At 45.2% G+C, this 22830-nt stretch overlaps 1 protein-coding gene across 7 annotated transcripts in view; it reads left to right on the top strand.

Annotated features, from left to right (window-relative positions):
• Nucleotides 1-22830, top strand: part of DENND1B (DENN domain containing 1B) — a 135098-nt gene that overhangs the window by 62511 nt on the left and 49757 nt on the right. For 6 of the 7 annotated variants that reach the window (XM_036277337.1, XM_036277334.1, XM_036277333.1 and 3 more), the window contains 3 exons: nt 7507-7607; nt 12871-12916; nt 17759-17860. In XM_036277337.1, the coding sequence (XP_036133230.1) occupies nt 7507-7607; nt 12871-12916; nt 17759-17860 (249 nt within the window). The remainder of the gene's footprint in view (nt 1-7506; nt 7608-12870; nt 12917-17758; nt 17861-22830) is intronic. The other variant, XM_036277339.1, reaches the window with a different exon arrangement.

Here is a 22830-nt window from a genome sequence, read left to right as displayed (position 1 = left end):
TGTCTGGGTTCCCTCTCGGACTGGCATCTTCAGTGTACATGGGAGGCTGGGGTAATAGTCCTCAAGCTGATAGGGTTGCTGTAAAGCTTAAGGCTATATTTACATACACATGTGAGTGTGTATACATATACATGTACACATATATACACACATATACATACGCGCACACACATACATATGCATATACATATATGCACATGTACATACATATACGCACATACACTTATACATACACACATACACATATGCATATACATATATGCACATGTACACACATAGACACATGCATATACATACACATATACATATAGGTGACGTGCTTATAACTGAATCTGCATAGGATTCAATGATTCTTCAATGGTTATTAGCTAAAATTTTCTAATGGATCAGATAATACAGCTTAGAGTAAAAATAAGCATGCCCACTCTTCAACTTTATTTGAAGGAAAAAAAGAAATCATTTCAGTATAGACTCGGTATTATTCGGGGAGCTGTTTGCTGTGTTGGAGGTGAACTTCATACCCATTGCTTACGACTGACCCGGGAAACCTGGCGGTGATGTCATCTCTCGGTTACCAGCTCTGTCCGCTCACCCTCTGGGACTTAGACTGATAACAGACACGAACATTAAGTTCACGGTCAGACGGCCTTACTTCCCGTCGGGGGGAGCCTCTACCTGAATCTGTCCTGAAAAATCCATGTGTCTGTATCTGCTACGAATCCTACGCATGGTAACGTTTAAGGTCAAAGACTAGAACCAAACATAAATTAGGAATAAACTACTTTTAGAAAGAATCCAGTGAAACCTCTGAAACATCCAAGGAGGAGGTAGTTAAAATGTCACTGAATTGACTTGCGCTAAGCGTCTCACATTGTTATTATTTTTATGTGCCACGAAGACTAGAATGTATTTAGTCTTAATGCAAGAAATTGTCCTCATTTTAAAAATCTACAGCCAACATTTTAATTGTTGACAGAACTCATATAAATGAAGGTCTATTTACATTCATCACTTTACTGTAGTTTTAGGGATTTTGTTGGGATCTGGACTCTTTGACAATCAGAGCTGTTGGAATCATGTTTGGCCAGCAAATAGCTTGCTGGGGGTTTTAGTTAAAGATGCTTTGATGACTTGACGCTCTCTTTACATACCCTTTGTAGTTAAAATTGTAATTTTTAATTATCTTTATAAACTTTAAAATTTAATAAAAAAACCTAGTTTTGAGATAGATTAGCAAAAAGATGAAGAGTGTTATGTTAAAACCAGAATGCCCCCTCCCCCCATTAAAAGCGCGGTATTTTGCCAGGACACATTACTATATGTTTATGTGTTTGAGTTTCATGAGCTGGGACATCAGCACCTTTGTGTTTTCTGTCCACGTGTTCATTATCGAGGACACGCAGGCCGGGGCGTCCGGGACCCTGAAGGAGGGCGGGGTCCCCCCCCGGGGCAGCCCTGCTGTGTGCCAGCCCCGTGCTCTGGCGGGGTTGGGGGGGGCAGCAGCAGCCACGGAGCGGTCTCGTGCGTGCGGAGCAGAGGAGTACATCATCGTGTTACAAGACTCTATCAGTTGACTTATTGCTGTTCTGTGACCAGAGGTAGGGGAGACTGTCATCGGTTCTCAACTCAGGCAGGCATGGTCTTGTCATCTGCCTCTGTAATTGTACCTCCGCAGACTTTCTCTAACTAGTCAGCCGGGGCTGTGTATTTTGTCTCCAACAGGGCCGGCCGGCGTCTGACAGCAGCCTCGCGTCGCCCTGTCAGTCACATGTTAACGAGGGGGCTCCGAGGCCTGGAGGAGGGGCGGAGAGGCCTCCCTCCGCAGCAGATGTCTGCGTGCGGGCTGCTAGGCTGCTGCCTGGGCCCGCGCTGCCCAGCCGCCGCCACCCTCTGGAAGCCCAGAGCCGGGACCGCGTGTGCGGGTTCTCTCCGGGTGCGAGCACGCAGTGTGCCCGGGTGCTGGGCCTGGGTCAGCACGTGCAGTTCCTCCCTTTGTTAGTGCTGCCCCCGGGCACCGCATATGCCTCTCAGTAACTCCGGCCAGGGCACGTGCAAAGAGAAACCTCTGTGATCCCCGAACATCAACCATCAGATTGTAGGCTTTATAGGGTTAGTGGGACTGAAGGGGAATCCGGAGGGTGTCCCCTCTCCGGCTGGGTGTCACGTAGCCTCGCTTTGTGTCTCACTCGTGTCACCTGCATCGGCACCGGCTCTGGGAACCGGAGCGGGCGCATCTCCTGGAGATGACGAACTGAGCACTGGGGAGGGAGCCGAGGTTGCCCAGGTCCATTGCCTCGCGAGGTTACCGAGGCGCATGTCCCTCCTCGTCTGCAAAGCCACAGCCACGCGGTGCCTTGGACCTGTCATCGAGACCTCAGGGAGAGTCTAGGGACAACTTGTAGGTGTCCATTCTTCCCCAAGCCCGTAGCAACCAGTTACATCAGCTGAGACAGTAGCTGACGCTCCTCCTTGCGTGTTGTCTGGCGGGTATTTCCGCGCAGTGCAGGGCACCGGGGGTGGCACAGGACCGCCGAGGTCCTCGTGTCGCACTTGTCGGAAGACATGGACGGAGGAGTGTAGGAGGAAACTTCTAAGACGGAACAACCGTCTTAGGACTGGGGGTGTCTCCCAGCCCGTGGGGTGACCAGAGCTCTGGTAGAAACCAGCATATATTTCTGCTTGATGGTTCAGTCTGCTTGTCTTCTGAAAGTAAACAGTTGTTTCTTTATGTTGTTAATCCTCGCCTGAGGATATTTTTCCATTGATTTTTTTTTTTTAGATAGAGTGGAAGGGAGGGGGAAGGAGAGAGGGAGAAAAGGGGAGAGGGAGAAAGAGAGAGAGAGAGAAACATCCATGTGAGAGAGACTCATCGATTGGCCGCCTCTTGCACATGCCCCTGCTGGGGTCAGGGATCAAACCTGCACCCCAGTTACATGCCCTTGACTGGGAATTCAATGCTCCAACTGCTGAACCCAACTGGCCAGGGCAAGCACTTGGTTTTCATTTAAAAAATAAATTAGTTAATGTAACTATAACGAACTAAGCGATGTGTTCAGTTACCATCCAGTAGGATCCACAGACCTTGCTCCCACACCTACTCCGACCTCTCAGAAATGACCCACAAGGTTCCGGGCTACTGGAGTAGTTTCCTGTAGAATCACCTGCTTTGTGCCGTGAGCGACTGTCAATGTTAGCGATAAGAAAAATTGTGTGTCTTGCTTGTTTCCTTAGTAAAGGTACTGTGGAGAGCAGGATGTTTTGAATGGACCTTTTATATTTCCGTTTTCATGCAGTTTTCCCCCATTTTTCAGCCAGGCTGGTTTTCTCTTCTGATGAGCTTTCCTAGGTCATGGGCTGTCATAACTCACTGCGGACATCACTGGCGACATCTCCTGCATGGAACTCGCCAGCCCCCCCTCCCCCAGTCTCCTTATTTTACGGGGGGGCTAATCTCGGTGGTTGGCCCTTCCCGCTCGTCCATTTTCCCCACCTGAGTCCCACCGACCCAACCCTCCATCCTCTCTTCTCCGACCCGTTTCTGCCAGCTCTCTGAGTTCAGGCGGTGATCACCTCCCGCAAATAGAGGTTTCAATCGTATTTGCTGAACGGCAGCAGTATCTCCATGTACATAAAGTGGCAGTAATGATTAGTCGTTGTAGCCGAGCGACACAGTGCACTTAACCCTTTCAGTGAACTTAACCATCGCGTACTCAGCAGTAAGACAGATGTCATCCGCGCTGGACAGATGACGACGAGATTCTGAGACCCAGCGGGAGGACGTAGTCCAAGGCCCCAGAACTAGCCGCTTCGCCAGCTCCTTCTGACTCCGAAGTACATGCTTTCAGCTTCTCTGCAGTTTTGCCTTTTACAACAGCCGCTTTATAAACCCAGCGCCTCCTAGCCTGCTGCCCGATACCGCAGCCCTGCGGTGAAGGTCTCCTGATCACCCACGGGGTCTCGTCGGTTGTCCCTCACTCTCTCGGTGGCCTCTTCCTCCCACTCCTAGTGCCACGTTTAATGCTAACGTGTAGCTTCTGTTTGGACCTCCCGTCTCCCCACCCTTTACACGCATTCCGTGTATAATTCCTCCTTCAGAGTCATAAGGAGCAGTTGACGATGACTCATGGCCTGTAACACTCCATCTGCCCCTGCAAGCTGTCCATGACCTGGCCCCAGCTCTTCTTCCTAAATGTTTCTACCACGTATTTCTCCTCCGTGGTTTCTCACCCGTGAGCTCCTCCGGGCAAGGGGCTCAGATCGCTCAGTCAGTCCAGGAGGCATGGCCCCGGGCAGCGCCGCCACGCAGGAGACTTTCAGCAGGACTTCTCGTGCACGAAAGGGCACTTCCTGCCCTGCTTCCGATGTGTTTTGAGTGCTCACCATCTCCATGGCTCTGAATGTTTTCCAAACTCTGGTTTGCTTTTCAGAGGCCTAGTTTCTGTCTTTCCTCTCTGAAAACATGATTTAGAATCATGGTGTGTGTGTGTGTGTATGTGTGTGTGTGTGTGTAAGAATAAATTTAATCTTGTCCGGCTAGTGTGGTTGAGCGTCGACCCTGCACCAAGAGGTCACCGGTTCAATTCCCGGTCAGGACACATGCCCAGGTTGTGGGCCTATCCCCAGTGGGGGGCGTGCAGGAGGCGGCCCATCGATGTTGTCTCTCATCGATGTTTCTCTCTCTCTCTCTTTCTCTCAAATCAATAAAGAAAAAATTATTTAAAAAAAGAATACATTTAATCTTTTAAATTGTGGATGACAAAATTTTATAAAATGAAACTTTTATTAATTACATTATGGTATGAAATAGCAAGTGTTCATCAGATACTGAAAATGCCTTGGTAGATATGTGTCTCTTTGACACGTCGTTTCTTTAAATAATGAAAGTTTCTTTAAGAATTCTGAAGTTTATAATCAGGGGCTCATTTCCAGGTAGGCTTTGTTTTTTTGTTTGCTTTTTTAATTGTGTTTAGCCATTTTCTGCTAAAGAATGTCGATTTCTAAAAACGTCTGTGCCAAAATGCCCCTCTGTGTATCACTGCACACCTCTCTCTCTCTCTTACCTACTTCTGAGCAGACAGTCCTCAGGAATGTTTCTAAAACCTTACACTCTCGGCTTGCACGTCCCTCCCTCCTTACTGCAGTCCCGTGTTATAATTTTAATTCTCTGTCTCATCCTGGCCCTATAGTCCACCTGAGACGGACACTCTCACTGTTGTCACTTCTGAGAATTAATTCGTTCCAGTTGCTAAGGTTGCTCTGGTTGGGGAAGGGCCGGCTTTCTCCCTGTCTCCCTGCCCCCTCGCCTAGATCCGACAGTTCGAAAACCCCGAAGCCCTTCCCTCCTTGCTGGTTACCTGGCTCAGCAGAGATACCCCTGCCACGTAAGGCGGTGACCCCTGATCGCCAGGAGATCACCCCCTTAGAAGCCAGTCAATCGCATGAGGTCAGATTGCACCTTCGTGCGACGTTCCTATCTTCCCCTGAGGACGACCACTGAGGGCGCAGAGAACTTTGGGCTCTGGGGTGCCCGCAAACTGTGACCCTCGTGGCCACTGCTCCCCTTGGGAGTGCACTGGCCTTCGTCACACCGTTAATTATTTTTCTCCGTGGTGCAACAGGAACTCTTCCCCTTTTCTTCACGGGTTAAAATGAGCTGTTTTAAAAGCCACCCGTGTGGAGGTGGAGAGAGTGAGCTGCCTCAGCTTCAGCCAGGCCGGGTTCCACCCAGGAGATGGACAGACCGCTTGGCCCCCGCCTCCCTCCGGGACACGCGGAGAAGGGGAGGCGGGTCGATCACCCCCACCCTCACTTCCCTCTAGTCAGATAGTAAGATAAGCACGTCCACCGTCCCTCATTGTTAAATAGTTGCATGTGAATGCCTCCTAGTGGTATACTGTGTGTTCTAATTAAGGAATTTTAAAATACCATTTGTTGAAAGAATACTGTAGATGAACTAATAAAGCTGGTGGGAAGGACGAAAACCCTTCAATGGTAGCATACTAAACAGAATAAAAATACATCGTTTTTCACATGTAGTTGGTTAACAATCTAACTGGGCAAACACATAATACACATGATCAAGGTGAATATACTTTTGTCAAAATTTTTGTTTTTTTGGTTCAGATTAGATTATTTTAATTAATCCTTTTAATTCAGTAGAACTCCTTTGCACTTTAACGTAGGCAGTGTTGCTATTAAGAGTGAATTGCGAGGGGAAGGGGTGACAAACGCTCCCGGAAGGAGACTTGACACGGGGTGGTGAACACAGTACAATACATAGAAGATGTCTTATAGAACTGTACCCCTGAAACCTATAAATTTCACGAACCATTGTCACCCCAATAAATCCAGTAATGAAAGGAGGATTGAATTGCTTTGTATATACATTTATTTCTTAAAATGAGTTTGATCACTACGTAAAACTTTAATTTTTATAATAGCACAGTAGAAATAATGGTTCCTAGAAAGTCCGTGGTTCATTTCCCGATGGTTTTATTTGTGAATTCTGATTTTCGAATGGAATGAGAGGATGTAATTGGTAACCTCGAAACGCAGACCGTAGCAGAACTTTGAAACGATGATGAGTGCTGATCCGGGGATCGCTTCCGATACGGAGCGCATGACTTGACAGTCACGGAAATACAATTTAAACTGTGGAGGCAGTCACCTGGAAAGAACTGATGTGGGCCCAGAGGAGGGAAGAAAAGGGGAAAAAAAAAAAAAAGGTGATCTCTCTGTGTGAGGCACTAAAAAGACGCAGCGGACTGCTTGCCAAAACAAAACAATTAAAACGGCGATCACCTCTGAAACAGCAACTGCGAGGTGGCAGCTGCTGCCACCCGCGCCGGGAAGCCCGGAGTCCGTCCGGAATGCGCAGCCGACGCGGGGATGATGATGTACTTGGCTTCCCGCAGCACAGCTGTCAGGCCCGGCCGGCGCTGGTCAACGGTGACATCTCTGTGTCAGTGAGCAGAGTCTCCTGACACCGCCGCCCCGTTCGCACGCGGCGGAGGCTCCGACTGTCCAGCAGCCGGGTCCCCCGGCGGCGCCGCAGCCCGCAGACCCTCCTGTCTGACTCGTGTTTCAGTCCCTGGCAATTTGCCCTAATGATATCCCTCCGGAGCTCCCGCCTCCCTTCCTTCCCATATTTAATCGCGGTGGATGAACCTGAGTGATGCCCGCGCGGCGCTGATTGTCAGTTCCTCCCCTTCGCCCCGCGCCCACCCAGCGCTCGGGTGTAGTTTGTTTATGTTCCGTGTGTTGACGCTGAACACAGTACTTCCACTGGGTGCCTGCCCACAGCGCCCAAGCAACGCCCTGGGCTGTCCACATCCTGGGTTTCTCGAGGGGGCTGCGGGGGCATAAGCTCGGAGCAGCATTGGTGCGGGCGGGGGATAGAGGTCCCGAAATCAACTGGTGCACGATCATCACCCGTCTTCGGTGACGGGAGCACGTGCTCGGAGGGGCCGCGGCTACTGACCAGTGTTGTCCTTTTACACGTTGCAGTTAACCGCCTGTCTGCACGGATCGGCCGCTCTGCTGTACCCCATGTTCTGGCAACACATCTACATCCCCGTGCTGCCCCCACACCTGCTGGACTACTGCTGGTAAGCGAGGCCCGGCTGCTGGGGTCCGGCGTCCCGGTCGGGAAAGTCCAGTTCTTGGCGGGTTGGGTGTGCCCGCCCCTGGAACTTGTGTCAGGGGTTAGTAACACGTATTCAGACGTGCTTTTAGGAAGGGCCGCTGGTTCTTCCTGGCTGGCTGACGTCCACACCTGGCAACCCAAGGTCTCCAGGTTGTGTGAGTTCCTGCCGCAGCCATTTGGATGAGTGAGCGACTGGAAACAAGCACAGTCTGAGTCGTGGTTGGGAAAGTGGACCCCGCACCTCAGGGTCGGCGTCTGTCCACGGGGTCGTGGCGGTCCAGGCGGGCTCCGGCAGGGCACACTGTCCTGTGCCCCTCCCTCACTGGCTCACCCAGCACCAAATACCAGCGACAGGGTCACCTGGAGGAGAGAGACTCCCTGACTTTCTGGTTTATTTATTTATTTATTTATTTTTTATCCTCACCCAAGGACATTTTTTGTTCAGGTAGAGTGGGCGGGGGGGGGGGAGAGGAACAGAGAGAGAGAGAGAAACATCGATGTGAAAGGGACACATCGAGTGGCTGCCACCCACACAACCGACCAGGGCCGGGGACAAACTGCAACCGAGGTACATGCCCTTAGCGGGAACCGAACCCGGGTCTCTCAGGACCGCAGGCCGACGCTCTAACCGCTGAGCCAAACCGGCCAGGGCTTGACTTTCTGGTTTAAATCAAAGCCGCAGCCCCGGGCCATCTAAAAGCAATGTTGAAAAGTGTTGGGAATAATTCTGAAAAGCTTCCTGCCATGAAAAACAGCTCCGAGGGACCTCACCCAACCTGAATTCAACTCCAGCCCCAGATCCTCCCCGTGTTCTTCCCTGGAAGGGTCTGTGTACTTAGAGTGGCGCTAGCCTAGGGCTGGACTCCAGACGGGAGGGCCCCACAGCGTCTCATTGAGCTGCTGTCTTCTGCAGGGATAGCTCCCTTCTCCAGAGACCCGATGAGTTCTCCTCCACACCTGCAAGCGTGTGATGCACACGCACGCACACACACCCGTGCATGCACACACATGCACACACCCGTGCACACACACACGCACTCATGCACACACACCCGTGCATGCGCACACATACACACACCTGTGCACACACACACACGCACATGCACACACTCATGCACGCACACACACCCGCACATGCACACACATGCACACACCCGTGCACACACGCGCACGCACTCATGCACGCACACACACCCGTACATGCACATGCACACACCCGTGCACGCACACATGCACGCACGCACACATGCACACACACACACGCAGAAGGAAATGATTTTAACCATAATATGTCTGTCAGTATCACATCTCATGTTATTAAAAAACAAAGCTCTTTTAGAACCAAAGTATTTAACATCCTTATTTCATGAAAAATAGATTGCCCCAAATATTTAGGGATGGAACTGATTTAAGTTCATACATAGAGGTTTTTTGTGACATTCTTATGACTAGCTTTCAGGGACAAGTCATTGTCATGACGAAGCATATACTTGGCCGCGGATTGACTGTACCCCGCTGTGCCGGGGCTTCCACACCTTGGTGGTAGTGTTGGTGTCGAGGGCACTGAAGCAGGTGCCTCTGACCTACCCTGCGACTTCTTCGATCCGGAAAGGAGACGGAGTTTGGGAGGAGGCCTGGGGTGTGTGCAGTTCAATTCGATTGTGGCGCGTTACACACCCAAGTCCAGGAGTAAAGCTAGATCTAAAACAGCCTCCTGGGTTCATCGCAGAGTTTTGCTTTCCCCTCTGAACAACACATCCGGACTGTTGGCGCCCTGAAGGCAGGAGCCACAGCTCCCTCGTGCCGACGCACACGGGGTGTCCTCCCCCTGAAGGCAGGAGCCACAGCTCCCTCGTGCCGATGCACATGGGGTGTCCTCCCCCTGAAGGCAGGAGCCACAGCTCCCTCGTGCCGACGCACACGGGGTGTCCTCCCCCCGAAGGCAGGAGCCACAGCTCCCTCGTGCCGACGCACACGGGGTGTCCTCCCCCTGAAGGCAGGAGCCACAGCTCCCTCGTGCCGACGCACACGGGGTGTCCTCCCCCTGAAGGCAGGAGCCACAGCTCCCTCGTGCCGACGCACACGGGGTGTCCTCCCCCTGAAGGCAGGAGCCACAGCTCCCTCGTGCCGACGCACACGGGGTGTCCTCCCCCTGAAGGCAGGAGCCACAGCTCCCTCGTGCCGACGCACACAGGGTGTCCTCACTCCTGGCGTCCAGCAGTGAGAACTCAGTTGTTCTGAATGACTTCCTACAGGAGCATCTGAAAGTACACTGACACATGACTTTAAAGACTGTGTCAAGAACTAACACTTCTAATGACGAAATCTGTATTTTATCATACCTAATGCCGGTACCATTGTAATCTTTCTGTCCCAGTGTTTGAACCTCTTAGCTGATAGCATCTCTTTATGTCCCATGGAAGACTTTCTAAAATGTTGTCATTTAGAGAGGATTCTGTGATGTCAGTAGTTCTGTGCTGACTGTTTCCGTTGAGCCTTCCTGCTCCTACCAGAGCGAAGGAAGTGGTTTCAGGGTCTCGTCTCTGGAGTCTTCTTACTAGTTTCTAGACTCTGTCCTTCGGGACAAGTTCTAACAGCCGCCACGCCGTGCTTCCGAGGCGCGGAGAGAACAGGCTGCTAGTGAGACTTCCCGAGTCTTCTGCTCCTATGGGGCTCGGCTTCCGTCAGGGGGCCGTACTGGGGGACATCTGTGTATTTGTAGAAACAGCCGCCCACACTCTCGCTCTCTTCCCAGGTCAGAAAGTTCCGTGGACCCAACTATTTTCTGGGGGGGACGGGTTTCTTCCCTTTGCATCCTTGCAGATGATTGTAGTCACACTTACCTGCATGTAGAAGGGAGAAACGTCTTAGAGACCACCCCTTCCATTCTGGCTTTTAAATAAAGTCATGTTTACATTCCACTTCAGAAGTAGCACCGGGAAGGTCACACAGCGGCAGAGGTGTAGGTGCCAACTCCCCCAGGTGACTGGGACCTTCCACGGTCCGAGGTCACCCCGGCTCCGGGAGGGATCTGTGCTTTTGCACCCCGGTGTCTCTGACGGCGTAGGTTGTGAGAGCCAGACTGCCATCCTGTGACCACAGGTGACCATCGCCTCTGGGCCCACGGAGAAAGGGGCAGATTTAACCGGCTTCCACAAGAAAGTTTGCGAAAACATACATGGGAAGTAAGTGGCGTGGTCTTGAGGCCCCTAAGTTAATAGATGGTGGGTACAATCAACCCCATGGGTCGTCCCTGTATGGAGACCGAAGAGGGGGAAAAGCTGTAGTATAGCAATCATTTCTGCATGAAGATTAATTGCCGAAAGAGGCAGCCTTCCCCTCTTTGCAAAACAACTCCATTGGCAGAAGGACCCAGGATGGTTTCGCGCCTGGAGGACAAGACATCTGCGTTGCCAGGGATCCCCTCCTGAGCTGCTCAGCCGTACTGCGATTGGGAGATTCCACCAGGGTAGCAAAATTACTTTGCACGAGACGGGCTGATGAATACCACGTTGCGCACAAAATCCCGTTTTCATGACGAAGAAGCAGCTACGCGACTAAATCTCTGTCCTGCAAAACACCGTAACTACGTTAGGAGATGATGCTCGACATTCACAATGTTTGCAGTTCTGACATCTGTGTGTTTTGCTCTTGTTACAAGTTGGTGCGATGGAGACACCTAGAGATACCAGGTGATCCCGTAGAAAAGGTTCAAGTTATTTCATGATTAGGTTCGGGCAGAAGAGCTCCCCATTGAATTTTGATTCCTGTTGAACAGTCTCTGGATTTCTTGCTTCTGTGTACCCCGTGGATTTCAGTATTTGGGGCTTTGATGTTTCGAAGTCTGAGCCACTCCGTGTTCCTCCAACATCTGTAAAATGGACATGATGATGATGACTTTTAAAAGGCTCAGATGTTCTGATTAGCACTCATTTGATTACGACGTGCTTTGAAATTTGAGATACTGTGGGCTATATTATATATTTGGTGGGTAAGATCACCCAACCTGGGGCCGATGGGAAGATGTCATAGTGACTTTAATACTTGTATACAACTTTGGAGGTGGCAGGGACTTGCCATGTTGGAGGTACCCACCAGCTTTGTGAAGATGGCCCGAACCCAGTGAGTGAACACAGAATTCACGCCACACCCTTGATGTATTTTATGTCCCTTCGCAGAAGGAACTGCAGAGATGAGCACGTGAGCCAGGGAAGTAACCAGCCTTCCTTCAGTTAAACAAAAACGGAGCGGTCCGCATTTATTGGTCCCGGTTCCCCTTGAAGGTAGCATGTCTATGAAGTCTTAAGGGTCTCAAGGCCTATACGTAGTTCTCAACGTGCAGTCCTTGAAGTACCCAGAACACCAGAGCGGTTCCAGGTGGCCCGTTCCATTTACATGAAGTAGGAAGGGACAGGTCCGTGAGAGGCGAGCGTAGCTGGACTTAGAATCTGGTCCCTAAGAAGTGATGGACAGGAGAAGGCGTACATGGACCCTCCACCGTCCTTCCTCTGTGAATTCTGTGTTTCAGGGAATGGTTAGCCACCTCAAATCCCTGGAGCTGCTTGAGGTTACTTTGAAAACAGGATCTGGCGAGGTGCCTGTTAGTTTCATCTGTCGCTGGTACTCAGTAGCCAAGTGGACTTTCTGGGGGCAGCTCTGGTCTTGTAATGACAGTGATCTTTGGAAAAGTAGGCAAATCCCTAGAGGAAGAGGGTTATCTGTTTTCATTTGCAGAAAAGGTTTGCATTACACGTGACACCAAGATGTGTACCCAAGACATTTTAAACAATGTTTTCTTTTCCAGTAGCTGTTTATTTGCATATTTCCTGCCACTTTTGTAGACATCTGTCCATTCTCATGGTTTCATGAAATGTCAAGTTGAATAATTTCCTTCTTCTGTTTAACGAGAAATATTTTTTAAATTACTAGGAAGTCGGATTTTATGTGTTACAAAAATTATTTCGTGACTGTATTCTCTGCTAGAGTCTTAGACTCCCAAGGGAATATAGTCTGTCTAGATTGTTCATTATTGGACCCAAGCCCCCCGACCCGGGCACCTGGTATGCTCTAGATATTTTAATTAAGTTAATTTAATATTATCCTATAATATGTTATGTTAGAACTGTGCATTTAATAAATTTGACTCTTTAAGCATACGGAATTACTTACGTTGTTGTTAGAGCTTTGGTGAACTAAGTGAATATATGTGTCTTTTTTTAATCTAGCGCTCCAATGCCATACCTGATCGGGGTCCACTCCAGCCTCATAGAGGTGAGTCTCTTCCAGACATAAGACCGTGATAAATTCGTTCATAAAAATGGTAGACAGTTGTACTTTGAAAGGACATCAGTTGACTACTACAAAGCAGTGATTGGTTTTATATATCTACATGGTTATGTTTAAAAGGGTAATATTGAAATAACTGCATGTTAGTTTGTGTTCTAAATGACATCTTCAGTGGCATGAACCCCATGAAAATAGGTGATGGTTGGTGGAAACCACGTGGTCAGTTTTAAATCGGAAAACTTTAGCTCTTAAAGAACCACTTTCTTTATGGTACTTGAGATTTATATATCTCTATATATGTATTTTTTTCAGGCCTGTATTTTGAAAGCTAGAACTTATGTAATTATGGGTTGTAAAGGGAAATTTTTTTTTATTTTTCCGTTTTCTCCAAAGTGTGGTTCTGATACATTAATCATGAAATTTTTAATTCGAATACAGCCTTAAATTTTTTTTTTTAATGTATTCTCCTCGGGGATTTTAAGTGAAGTAGTTGCGTTTTTGTGCAACGTTCACCTCCTTCCACTCAGTTCACGCCTCTTGAGTCATCACTGTAGTGAAACCACCTTAAACTTGAAATCAGTGAAATGTCCTGGGAAGATTTCTTATCAGAGTAACATCTAAAACAATCGATGAAGGACTTGGATCAAAATATGGCAGCATTATTCTGGCTGATTTCAGTTTTACTTAAATATATGTATATTTTTCTTTTGTCAGTTGTGCATTTTGAACTTTGACCCAATTTCTAACTTAAGTGAGCTGGATTTGGTGTTCTTTTTTTAAAATTTTTTTTTCTTTATTGATTTTAGAGAGAGAGAAAATGAGAGGGAGAGAGAGAGAGAAGCATCAATGAGAGAACATCGATTGGCCGCCTCCTGCACGCCCCCCACTGGGGATCGGGGCCACAACCTGGGCATGTGTCCTGATTGGGAATCAAACTGGCGACCTCTTGGTGCAGGGTCAACGCTCAACCACTGAGCCACACTGGCCGAACGGATTGGGTATTCTTATTAGTGGTTGTCACTGCATACGGTGTATACAGTGACAACAACTTTGGTGATCGAGGGAGATCCTATTGATGATTTTGAGGCTGAGGATCACGTCCTGAGAGAGTCATGTTCCTCTAGGACCCCTGAGCTAACAGGATTTCACATGTGCTCTGGTTTCAGGGTTTTTTATTCAAAATGCTAGGGCAACATTTTTTATTTGTTTCACTTTTAATAAAGAATACATTTTAATGAGTTTCCTTAGGAGGTTTAATTTGTTTTTAATATTGAAGTCTGGGTTGGATACCATTATGAGTCTTTATATTTTGTTATTTTTAGAAAACTTGTTCTTACATGCCAAGGCACCTGCAGGGAGAGGGCAGATTGTATAAAATAAAACACGAACGAATAGCCATGAATCTGTTATTGGATTTGGAATACGTGACTGGCATTTATCCATCAGCAGTTTGACTTCCGCACAATCGCACCATCCTTGGTTGTCATGGTTCCAAAAAAGTCATCCAATTGATTTTGATGTTAGCATACATGTCTCTCCTTATGTGTGTATCTAATAGAATATGTAATTTCTACAATGCATTTATTTACACAGATAAAAATATTTAAAGTTGTTGATTTCACCCATTATCTTGGGGTTTTGTTGCATAATTATTCTATATCCACTTTTAAAACAAATGATTCAGCTTTTCCACAAAATATTGTAGAAAGGACTACATGTTTTAAATATTCAGTTAAGTTGCTCACATACCCATTGGACACTTACAGAAAAAATATATTGTACCTTTTGAAAGGAGCAATTTGAGAATCATTTCCTCCTTCAAGTATTGTCTTAGGGAAACAGGCTCTTCTAACTCAGAATGGGCTCCGATCATTAAAAGGAGAGTGTTTAGAGCCGGGAATAGATTGGCTAAAATGTCCATATTTTATATACTCTGGACTTATCGAGCTGTCTTAATAGTCACCTTCATTCCGTGTATTGGGTTTAGTGGCGGATGAGAAAGTACAGTGGAGCCCTTGGGAATGCCTTCCCACTCGCGAGGTACCACTCAGGAACCTTCTCCTTAACCTGTAAGGAGGTGACGCATTAACTGCGTTTCCATTTATTTTATGTCATTATTAGGCAGATCTTTTCACTAAAATCTTGATTTTTATATAAATGGTATGGTCATTAAATAGTAGATATATCCATTACATATTTTATGTGGGAGACTGAGTAATTGTCTGCATCTTGTCTAGCTGCCCTTACATCTAATTTTTTTAAGGAAGAAGCAGGTGTTCTGTTCTCTCTCAGTCAAGACAGTTCAAGACTCTCCACATAATCGCTCAAAGACACGAAATCAGTGTCCTTTGACCTCCTTCTCCTAATTATTTTTATGTGAGCGTGAGTCGAAGGTGGCCAGCAACCCCTTTGGAAAATGCAAAACGTGCTTCCAAGACGCAGGGCCAGGTTGTGTTGTTCTGCCTGGACCCTGGCTGTCGGGAAGAACTCAGAGCCCACCACGGCCCGTGAGTGACAAGGGCTGAGTCGGTCGTGGCTGCAAGCGTGAGGGTTATGTGGGTGGTGTCAGTGCACGGGGGGTCTCAATCAGATGCTGACCCCATCTCACAGGGCCACGTGGCTGCGGCCACCGAGCCCTTGGAGTTCTCGGCACACCTGGCCGTGTCACTGCCCGGGAGGGTCCTCCCACAGGACAGGAGGCTCACCCCCTGCAGCACCTCCCTGTGCTCTTCGTGAGATGGCCAGCCTCTGTCCTCATATCAGCTTCTCATTTTTGAAGAAAAAGGAAAAGTATCTTTTTTTACATATATATATATTCTTAATCTTTCCCCATCTAAACGAGTATGAATTTTATGATAACAAAAATATGAGAGCGGTACCATTTTATACGCTGTATGACTGCCCACTGTATTGAGGAAAAATAGCTGAAGCCTGGTGTGGAGGCAAAACAGATAAAATACTGACATTACTCCAAGTTAAAAAAAAGAAAAGACTCAAATTACACAATATATATATATTTTTGGATATAGGATTGTTCTCATTTTAGGGCCTGTCAGTGTATTGAAGTCTTAAAATGAATACATTTTCTATTCTTTTTGGGTGGTTGCTTGAATGAAATTTAATGTCCAGCTTTTATTGGGACCTTTTAGAGCTAAAAGCGACTTTGAAAAATGTATACATTTCATATGAAGATGGATTTCCTTTATTGGGTTTATTATTCACATCATCACAAAACATTCTGGGGTTACTTAGCCATTATTCAAGGCTATTTTCATTTTTTTAAAAATATGTCAGGTTTATGGATTAACTTCTGTTAAAAGAACAACTTTCACTTGAAGATAGAAATCAAAATTATGACGTAGTTTTCCCTCAAAAATGCCATTAATATATATTTTTACTTATACAATAGGTTATTTTTGTAGTTATGTGGTAATTTATAGGTAACTACATATTTATGTATGGAAACCTTGTTTACATATGTGCACATGAAAAGGAGATGAGTTATGAGTGTTTTTGTCATAGTACCACTATTCTAAGTGATTCTCTGTTAATTTCTTAGAAATGGCCATGTTCTGAGTCTTACTTTTGAATTATTATGTCTTTTACAAGATCGATTTTCAGAATCATGGGTCCCCTGTGAGTCCATATTCTGAATAGACGTTATGGCTTTCTTAACACATAAGAATTCCCTACGAAAGACTACTATTTCCCTAGCAAATGTAAAATTCTTCTTCATATGCAGAGATTTGAAGTTCTAAATGAATCAGAGAAATTTTAGTTTTGCCCAACTTAAAAAAATTGTCTTGACCAATTTAAAATGTAAAGTATTTTATAATTCTCCAAACTGACTCTTATTCTAGAATGCCACTTTAAGAATATTATGCTGAAATTAATTGACCTATTGCTAGTTGGCGTATACAATTATGGATTTCTGATTTGGTGAATACCTTTCATTAATGAGCACCTTAATTGCATTAGGGAATAACACTATTTGCTATCATTTAAATAAGACTAATAGAATTATATAATTTAAGTATACATATTAGGTTAAATAGGAAATATAAATTGTAAATATTTTTTCTTTAAGGATGAAAAATTTGATGAAATTCTAATTCGCTATTATTTGTACACATATTGAGATAATTTGACCAACTGACTAAACTGTCAAACAAATAAATCAAATAGGTAATCTGATAGGCTATTAAACTTGATCTTTTATATTGAAATTCATGGGATAACTATTACTAACAATGAATTCCATATTACTGCCCTCTCTGTCATTTTTTTTCTGATTTGACTTTCAGTCATCATCATAAACTTACATAACATTGAAATGGAAATATAAAGAAAAGACTTATTACTTTAAACTTTAGTTGGTTTATGTTAGCCCTGCACTATGATGTAGGCTAAAAATAGGTACAGAACTAGACACATGTTTCTGTGTCATAGGACTGAAATTCAAGTGGTCAGACTTGAAGCGTGTAAGTTTTCATAGGTTAACATAGCTATGCCTATTTTGTAAGTCTTGTTTGTACTGTCTCTTTGGTAGTTGCATTATATTCATTATCTCCAAACTTAATCCATAGGTTTAGATGCGCAAACATTCTATTTTAAGCATTTTTACCCAGTCTTTTCGAGTGATTGTATACGAACTATTTTTCTCATAGAGCAAAGTTGTTTATATTCTTTTATAATGTAGGATTTTCCTCTTTTCTTCTCCCAAGTCTAATGCATTAAGATAATTTGTTTTTCTACATTTCTAAACGTGTTAGCTTTTGGAAAGATAATATACTAAGATGTTTATTTGTAATTGTGTTTTTTAAACAGAGAGTGAGAAATAAATCATTGGAGGATGTGGTTATGTTAAATGTTGACACAAACACTTTAGAATCACCATATAATGACTTGAACAACCTCCCGAGTGATGTGGTAAGTCTGAAGGGTATTTTGTGGTGACCATAGATCCATATATATGTGTTTTCTCCTGCACCCCGGAATGACTGAGAGTGATTTCCCCACTTTTAAAAACTCTGCAGTGAAGGGTTTGAGTGTGTCTGAGGAAGCCATGTGGCTCCACATTTGCTGTTTTTACCTTTTGGCCGAGGGGGAGGCGGAGGGAGCGTCCCGGCCCCGCTGGAAAAGCAGGATCATAATTAAGAAGCTCGGTGCATTCATTAGGCGCAGCTTCCTTTAAACGCACGACTCTTCATCTCGTCTTAATCATTACGTTACAAAGTAGGCATTGCTGTCTGCCTAGTGGCATGTCTTGCAAAAGAATGAGAGAGTTTTTGAAGGAAAAAGAAGGAAGCCAATTATCGGCTTTGCTTCCCGCCACCTGCCAGCACCGTTCCTTTTAATTAATGGTCTGATGGCACTGGTCAATATAATAAGAAATGCGTGTACAGTTGGGGTCAGAAAATTCTGCCTTTGATCTCCCTCAACTTTCTGAAACATTTATTTGTTTTCTCTAAATTATTTCAGTTTTATTTTTAATCTTCTCGATCCCGCTGAGGGCCGCAAGAATGAAAACCTGCGCCGGCCGGGCCCGGCGGCGGCAGGGCAAAGCAGCTCCCTTAGAATTCTATTTGTAAATTAAACTGCGGGCCCGGTTTGTCATAAAAGACATCTGATCCTTTTGAAATGACGAAAACTGTCTTTTGTCTGTAAAGGCTGATAAATTAAGTGCCAATTCTCTCCTGGTCTTTGATCTTGCAAGGGGTGTGTGTGTGTGTGTGTGCATGTGTGTGCGTGTGTATGTGTGTGCGCGCACGCGCATGTGTGTCTGCAGCTTATAATAAAATATATTCTGCATTTTATGTTAAATAGTCTCCCCAAATGGATTTTATAGCCTTTGTATTTCTGACAACAGGGCAAAAATGTAGACTTGTATTGTTTTTTTGTATATATTTCAGTGGTTGTTTCAAAATATGTTTCTAACATAGTTCTGAGTTAAAATAATGCCCCTTAAAAAAATTTATTCTTTTCAGGTATATTAAAATTTGGGAATAATACAAAGACCTCCAGAATATATTTTTCTATAATATTGCAAGTACTTTGAGATCACTGTTAGGGAGTTTGAAAATGGGATTGAAAAAAAAAAAAAAAATCTCAAGCTCAAAAAATACAGTAAAACTAAACTAGCTTGTTTTTATGGGTAGTGGTAGGAAAATAGGATTTTAAAGTCCAAATCAGGTTGTTTGTGCTTATAAATAAATAACCCCAAACACTTGCTGACCTTGAAGCAAATTAAATTGGACGACTTTATCCTACTATAGTGAACCTAATGCTACGTACGAACAAATCCAAACCCCAGTCAGTGAAGGATTATATTATGTTTTTAGCTCATTATAACTAGATTGCCTCATTATAAAAATTTTGCAGAAGCTGCTAGAAATGATTAGAGTTATTCATTTGGAAATCCATCAAAGTCCCCTTCATTGGATAGAGAAATAATGATGACAATAAAGTTCCAACTTTTAAGAACGTTTTCCTTCTGTGCATGCATTTCCGACTGTCCATGCCTTAAGGAGTGTTTATTTAAATAAGAAGAAGAAAGAGGAAAGAAAAATGAGAACGAAATCAGCTTTATTTGTATCACAATAACCTTTGTATAGTCCACTTTAATGGTAGCTCCCTCTTTCTTGGAGAAAAATTACTTTAATTATTTTGATGGGCGGTTCTCTTTTAATTAAGAAGTAGTCCTTTCCTAGCTTGAAATGAAAACATTTAGCTGCGTATGTGAAGGAGTTAAAGAATATTCACACAGTGAAAAAGCCTGGAGATGTGAAATGTCACGAGGCTCAATCTCAGAGTAGCGTTAACGAGACGTCACTGAAACAGCAGAAAATACTCAGAGGCAGGCCCCTCGCGAGGCAGTGTGGATAGAACTGGGGGGGGGGGGGCACAGGGCCACCGGTTATAAACAGGAAGAGGGAAGAGCTTGGAATGGCTTTCCGGTAGCCCTAGGACTCTTTAGCACAAGTAGGGGACATTTTCAGTGTGTACTCCCTCTCTTAAAAATGTTTTAGATGATTGCTTAACCCTCTCGCCTAAATTGACCTCTATCGTCAGTCCGTTTGCCGAAAGCTACCTCCTGCAGCTCTGTAGGAAATATGATCAAGTATCAAGTTCACGTTCCTATCAATGTCAATCTTTTCAAGGATGGGAAACATCACAAATGATTTGACTGATTATTTTTAGGGTGTGTGTGTGTGAGAGAGAGATTTGAGTTAATAAAATACACCCGAAGCCTGAAAAAGAGGACTCTTGGTGTTGTTTGCTTAGTTAATAAATTAACTGATATTTAAACGGGGCCTTTTAAAATCCCGCGGCCGTGCAGTTCACTCCTGCCCACAGCCTGGACGGCTCGGCAGGCATGTGCTCCCCATTACGGTGTCAGCCTGACCAGTGGTCCTGGCTGTTCCAAGGTCAGTGGTCACAGTTGTCCTGAATTACTCGTCTTTTTTCCTGTGGGCGCTCTGCTGTGTTGCATGCTGTAATCTTCTTAATGGCTTCATTCCAATATTCACACATAATATTTTAGATTTATTGACTGTTAGAAATACGGCCCTGCCAGTAGCAGTTCCGTTACTCAAGGAATTTAAAATTGGAAAAATAAATCAGGGCCGAGCGTCCAGGAGCCCTTTGTTTTGGGGGAAAAACGAGCTTCCTGTCTTCTGACAAGAACACTTGTTTCTCGATTTCATCATTTCACTATAGATTTGGATCATTAAAAGAAAACGAAACACCAATTTTATTGGGAGTGATTTTAACGATATTGATTATTACGTGGAATAACTTTTAAAAGCAGTCGCTCCATTAAAACATACTGTCGCAGTTTTTGTCTGTGAGTACGTTGTGATTTTAGTTTTTATGGGCTGTACCAAATATGGAGACTTTCAAGCATATGTAGTTTGAGTGTTTTGAAATAAAATAAATTTTAGGGCTCTGAAGACTATCAGTTGAAGTTAGTGTTATTGTGTTACGTTTTTAAATGTGCATGTGTGAAGGGGAAGAACCAGTTTGATTAAATAATAACATTTGAAACCTCAAATGCGATCATTTTAATTTAAGCAAATGCACTATTGAGACCCCCCCATTCGAAATAAATATATGCACAAATATAGTTTCACTTCTATCCTAATTTAAAATGTTGTATTTCTAAGCTATTGCTGCTCATTTTAATTTTTATCATCCCTGATATTTTAAAAATTAATTCAGACGATTGTTATTTCAAACATAAATAAGCCGACCCACTTGTTGGGAAATTGAGCTAATGAGAATTATAACAAGGTTTAGGAAATCTGTCTTCATGTGACTATTAAGTTAAAACAATGATAAAGTAACTCTGGTAGATGAAAGTAAGTTCGAATTGACATCTGACCGTTACATGCATTTGAATATTCATTACGAGGAAAGTGAATTTGGACCCATATTGCTTCACTGTCTTTAAATCATTTTAACTCAGTAAACTGTAAGAAATGATCGACTCTGAGACAGGTCAGCAGACTGATCCCTGTGTGGAAGGTGAAGGCACAGGGAGTATGTTGCTAAAGCCGTTTCTAGACCTTTAGGTCACCCGGGCTTCGATCCTCAGACTTGCACGGCGACCCCAGGCCGCGGTCCCTCTCGTGACCGTGGTGCGCAGCGCGAGGAGGAACTCTTTGAAGATTTAATACTCGGCTCCCGCTCCTTCCTGGTCTCGTCAAGGAGAAGCTCACGGTGACCTGTTTGATTTAAACTGGGCTTTTCTGCACTGCGTCATCACTCAGTCTCATGTTATATATAATGTACTGGACAGTGATTTTCTGTTTTCTAGTATGAGGGTGTGTAGAAAATACAGTCCGCTTAAGAGTTGTGGTACAAGCCACTGTCAGCCACGGTACAGTCTGCGGAGGATGGCTACGTTTGGTATCAAGCACATGTCACTCCTGAAGCATGGAAGAGACTGTGTGATAAAATGAGTCGCTTAAAACGCTGTGCCTTTTCCAGCGAGCCTTCCACGGAGGCGTCGCTGGTGGTTTTATTGTGGTAGAAAAAAGACACACCTTGCTCTGAATTACCCAAAATCGTTAACAGCCCAAAGAACTAGAGAAAAACACCCCGAACTCTGAGTGCAAATACTATGTTTGATAGCTACCTTCAAGTGAGTTCATTGGCGAGGTGATAAGTTTGGAAAAGAGTTGGCTTTTTCGGAGAATTTTTAAATTCGCTGTAAAAAAATGTAAGTCTGCACACAGCGTGAACCCTCACAACGATACAGAGAGTCCATGGGTGTATTTAACTCATTGGCTTTTTCCCCCTCTCATCTCAACTGAAGGTTTTTTTTTTTTTTTTTTTTTACCTCACCCGAGGATATTTTTCCATTTTTTGTACAGACAGAGTGGGAGGGAGAGAGAGAGAGAGAGAGAGACATCGACGTGAAGGGACACATCGAGTGGCTGCCACCCGCACGACCAACCAGGGCTGGGGACATGCAACCGAAGTACGTGCCCTTAGTGGGAACCGAACCCGGGTCTCTCCGGACCGCAGGCCAACGCTCTAACCGCTGAGCCAAACCGGCCAGGGCTCAACTGAAGGTTTAATATGTCAGATTGTCATAATGCGTGTTACGAAGCGGGAAAAAAGGCCCGGAGAATATTCGCTCTAGGATTGCCGCACCTCGGCTGTGTTTTGCAGTAAATAGAGGCCCCAGAAATTTGTACAGGTTCAGCTTAGCAAGAGAGCAGTGCTGCTCGGGTGCTAGAGTAAGTTAGAGAACTTGTTTCTAGTTGACTAGCGTAGACTCTAGGAGGCAAATCCAGCTTCATCTGGCCCCCCAGAGACACGGAGTCTCGCTCTCCATCCTGTGGTCCCGCTGTTGCAGTTCGGGCCCCCAGACGCGCTCTGCCCGAGCCACC

The sequence above is a fragment of the Molossus molossus genome, unplaced genomic scaffold (genome assembly GCF_014108415.1).
Source record: "Molossus molossus isolate mMolMol1 unplaced genomic scaffold, mMolMol1.p scaffold_m16_p_23, whole genome shotgun sequence".
NCBI classification, from domain to species: Eukaryota; Metazoa; Chordata; class Mammalia; order Chiroptera; family Molossidae; genus Molossus; species Molossus molossus.
Note: the sequence above shows the minus strand (reverse complement) of the source record. Positions and strands in the feature narration are given on the sequence as shown.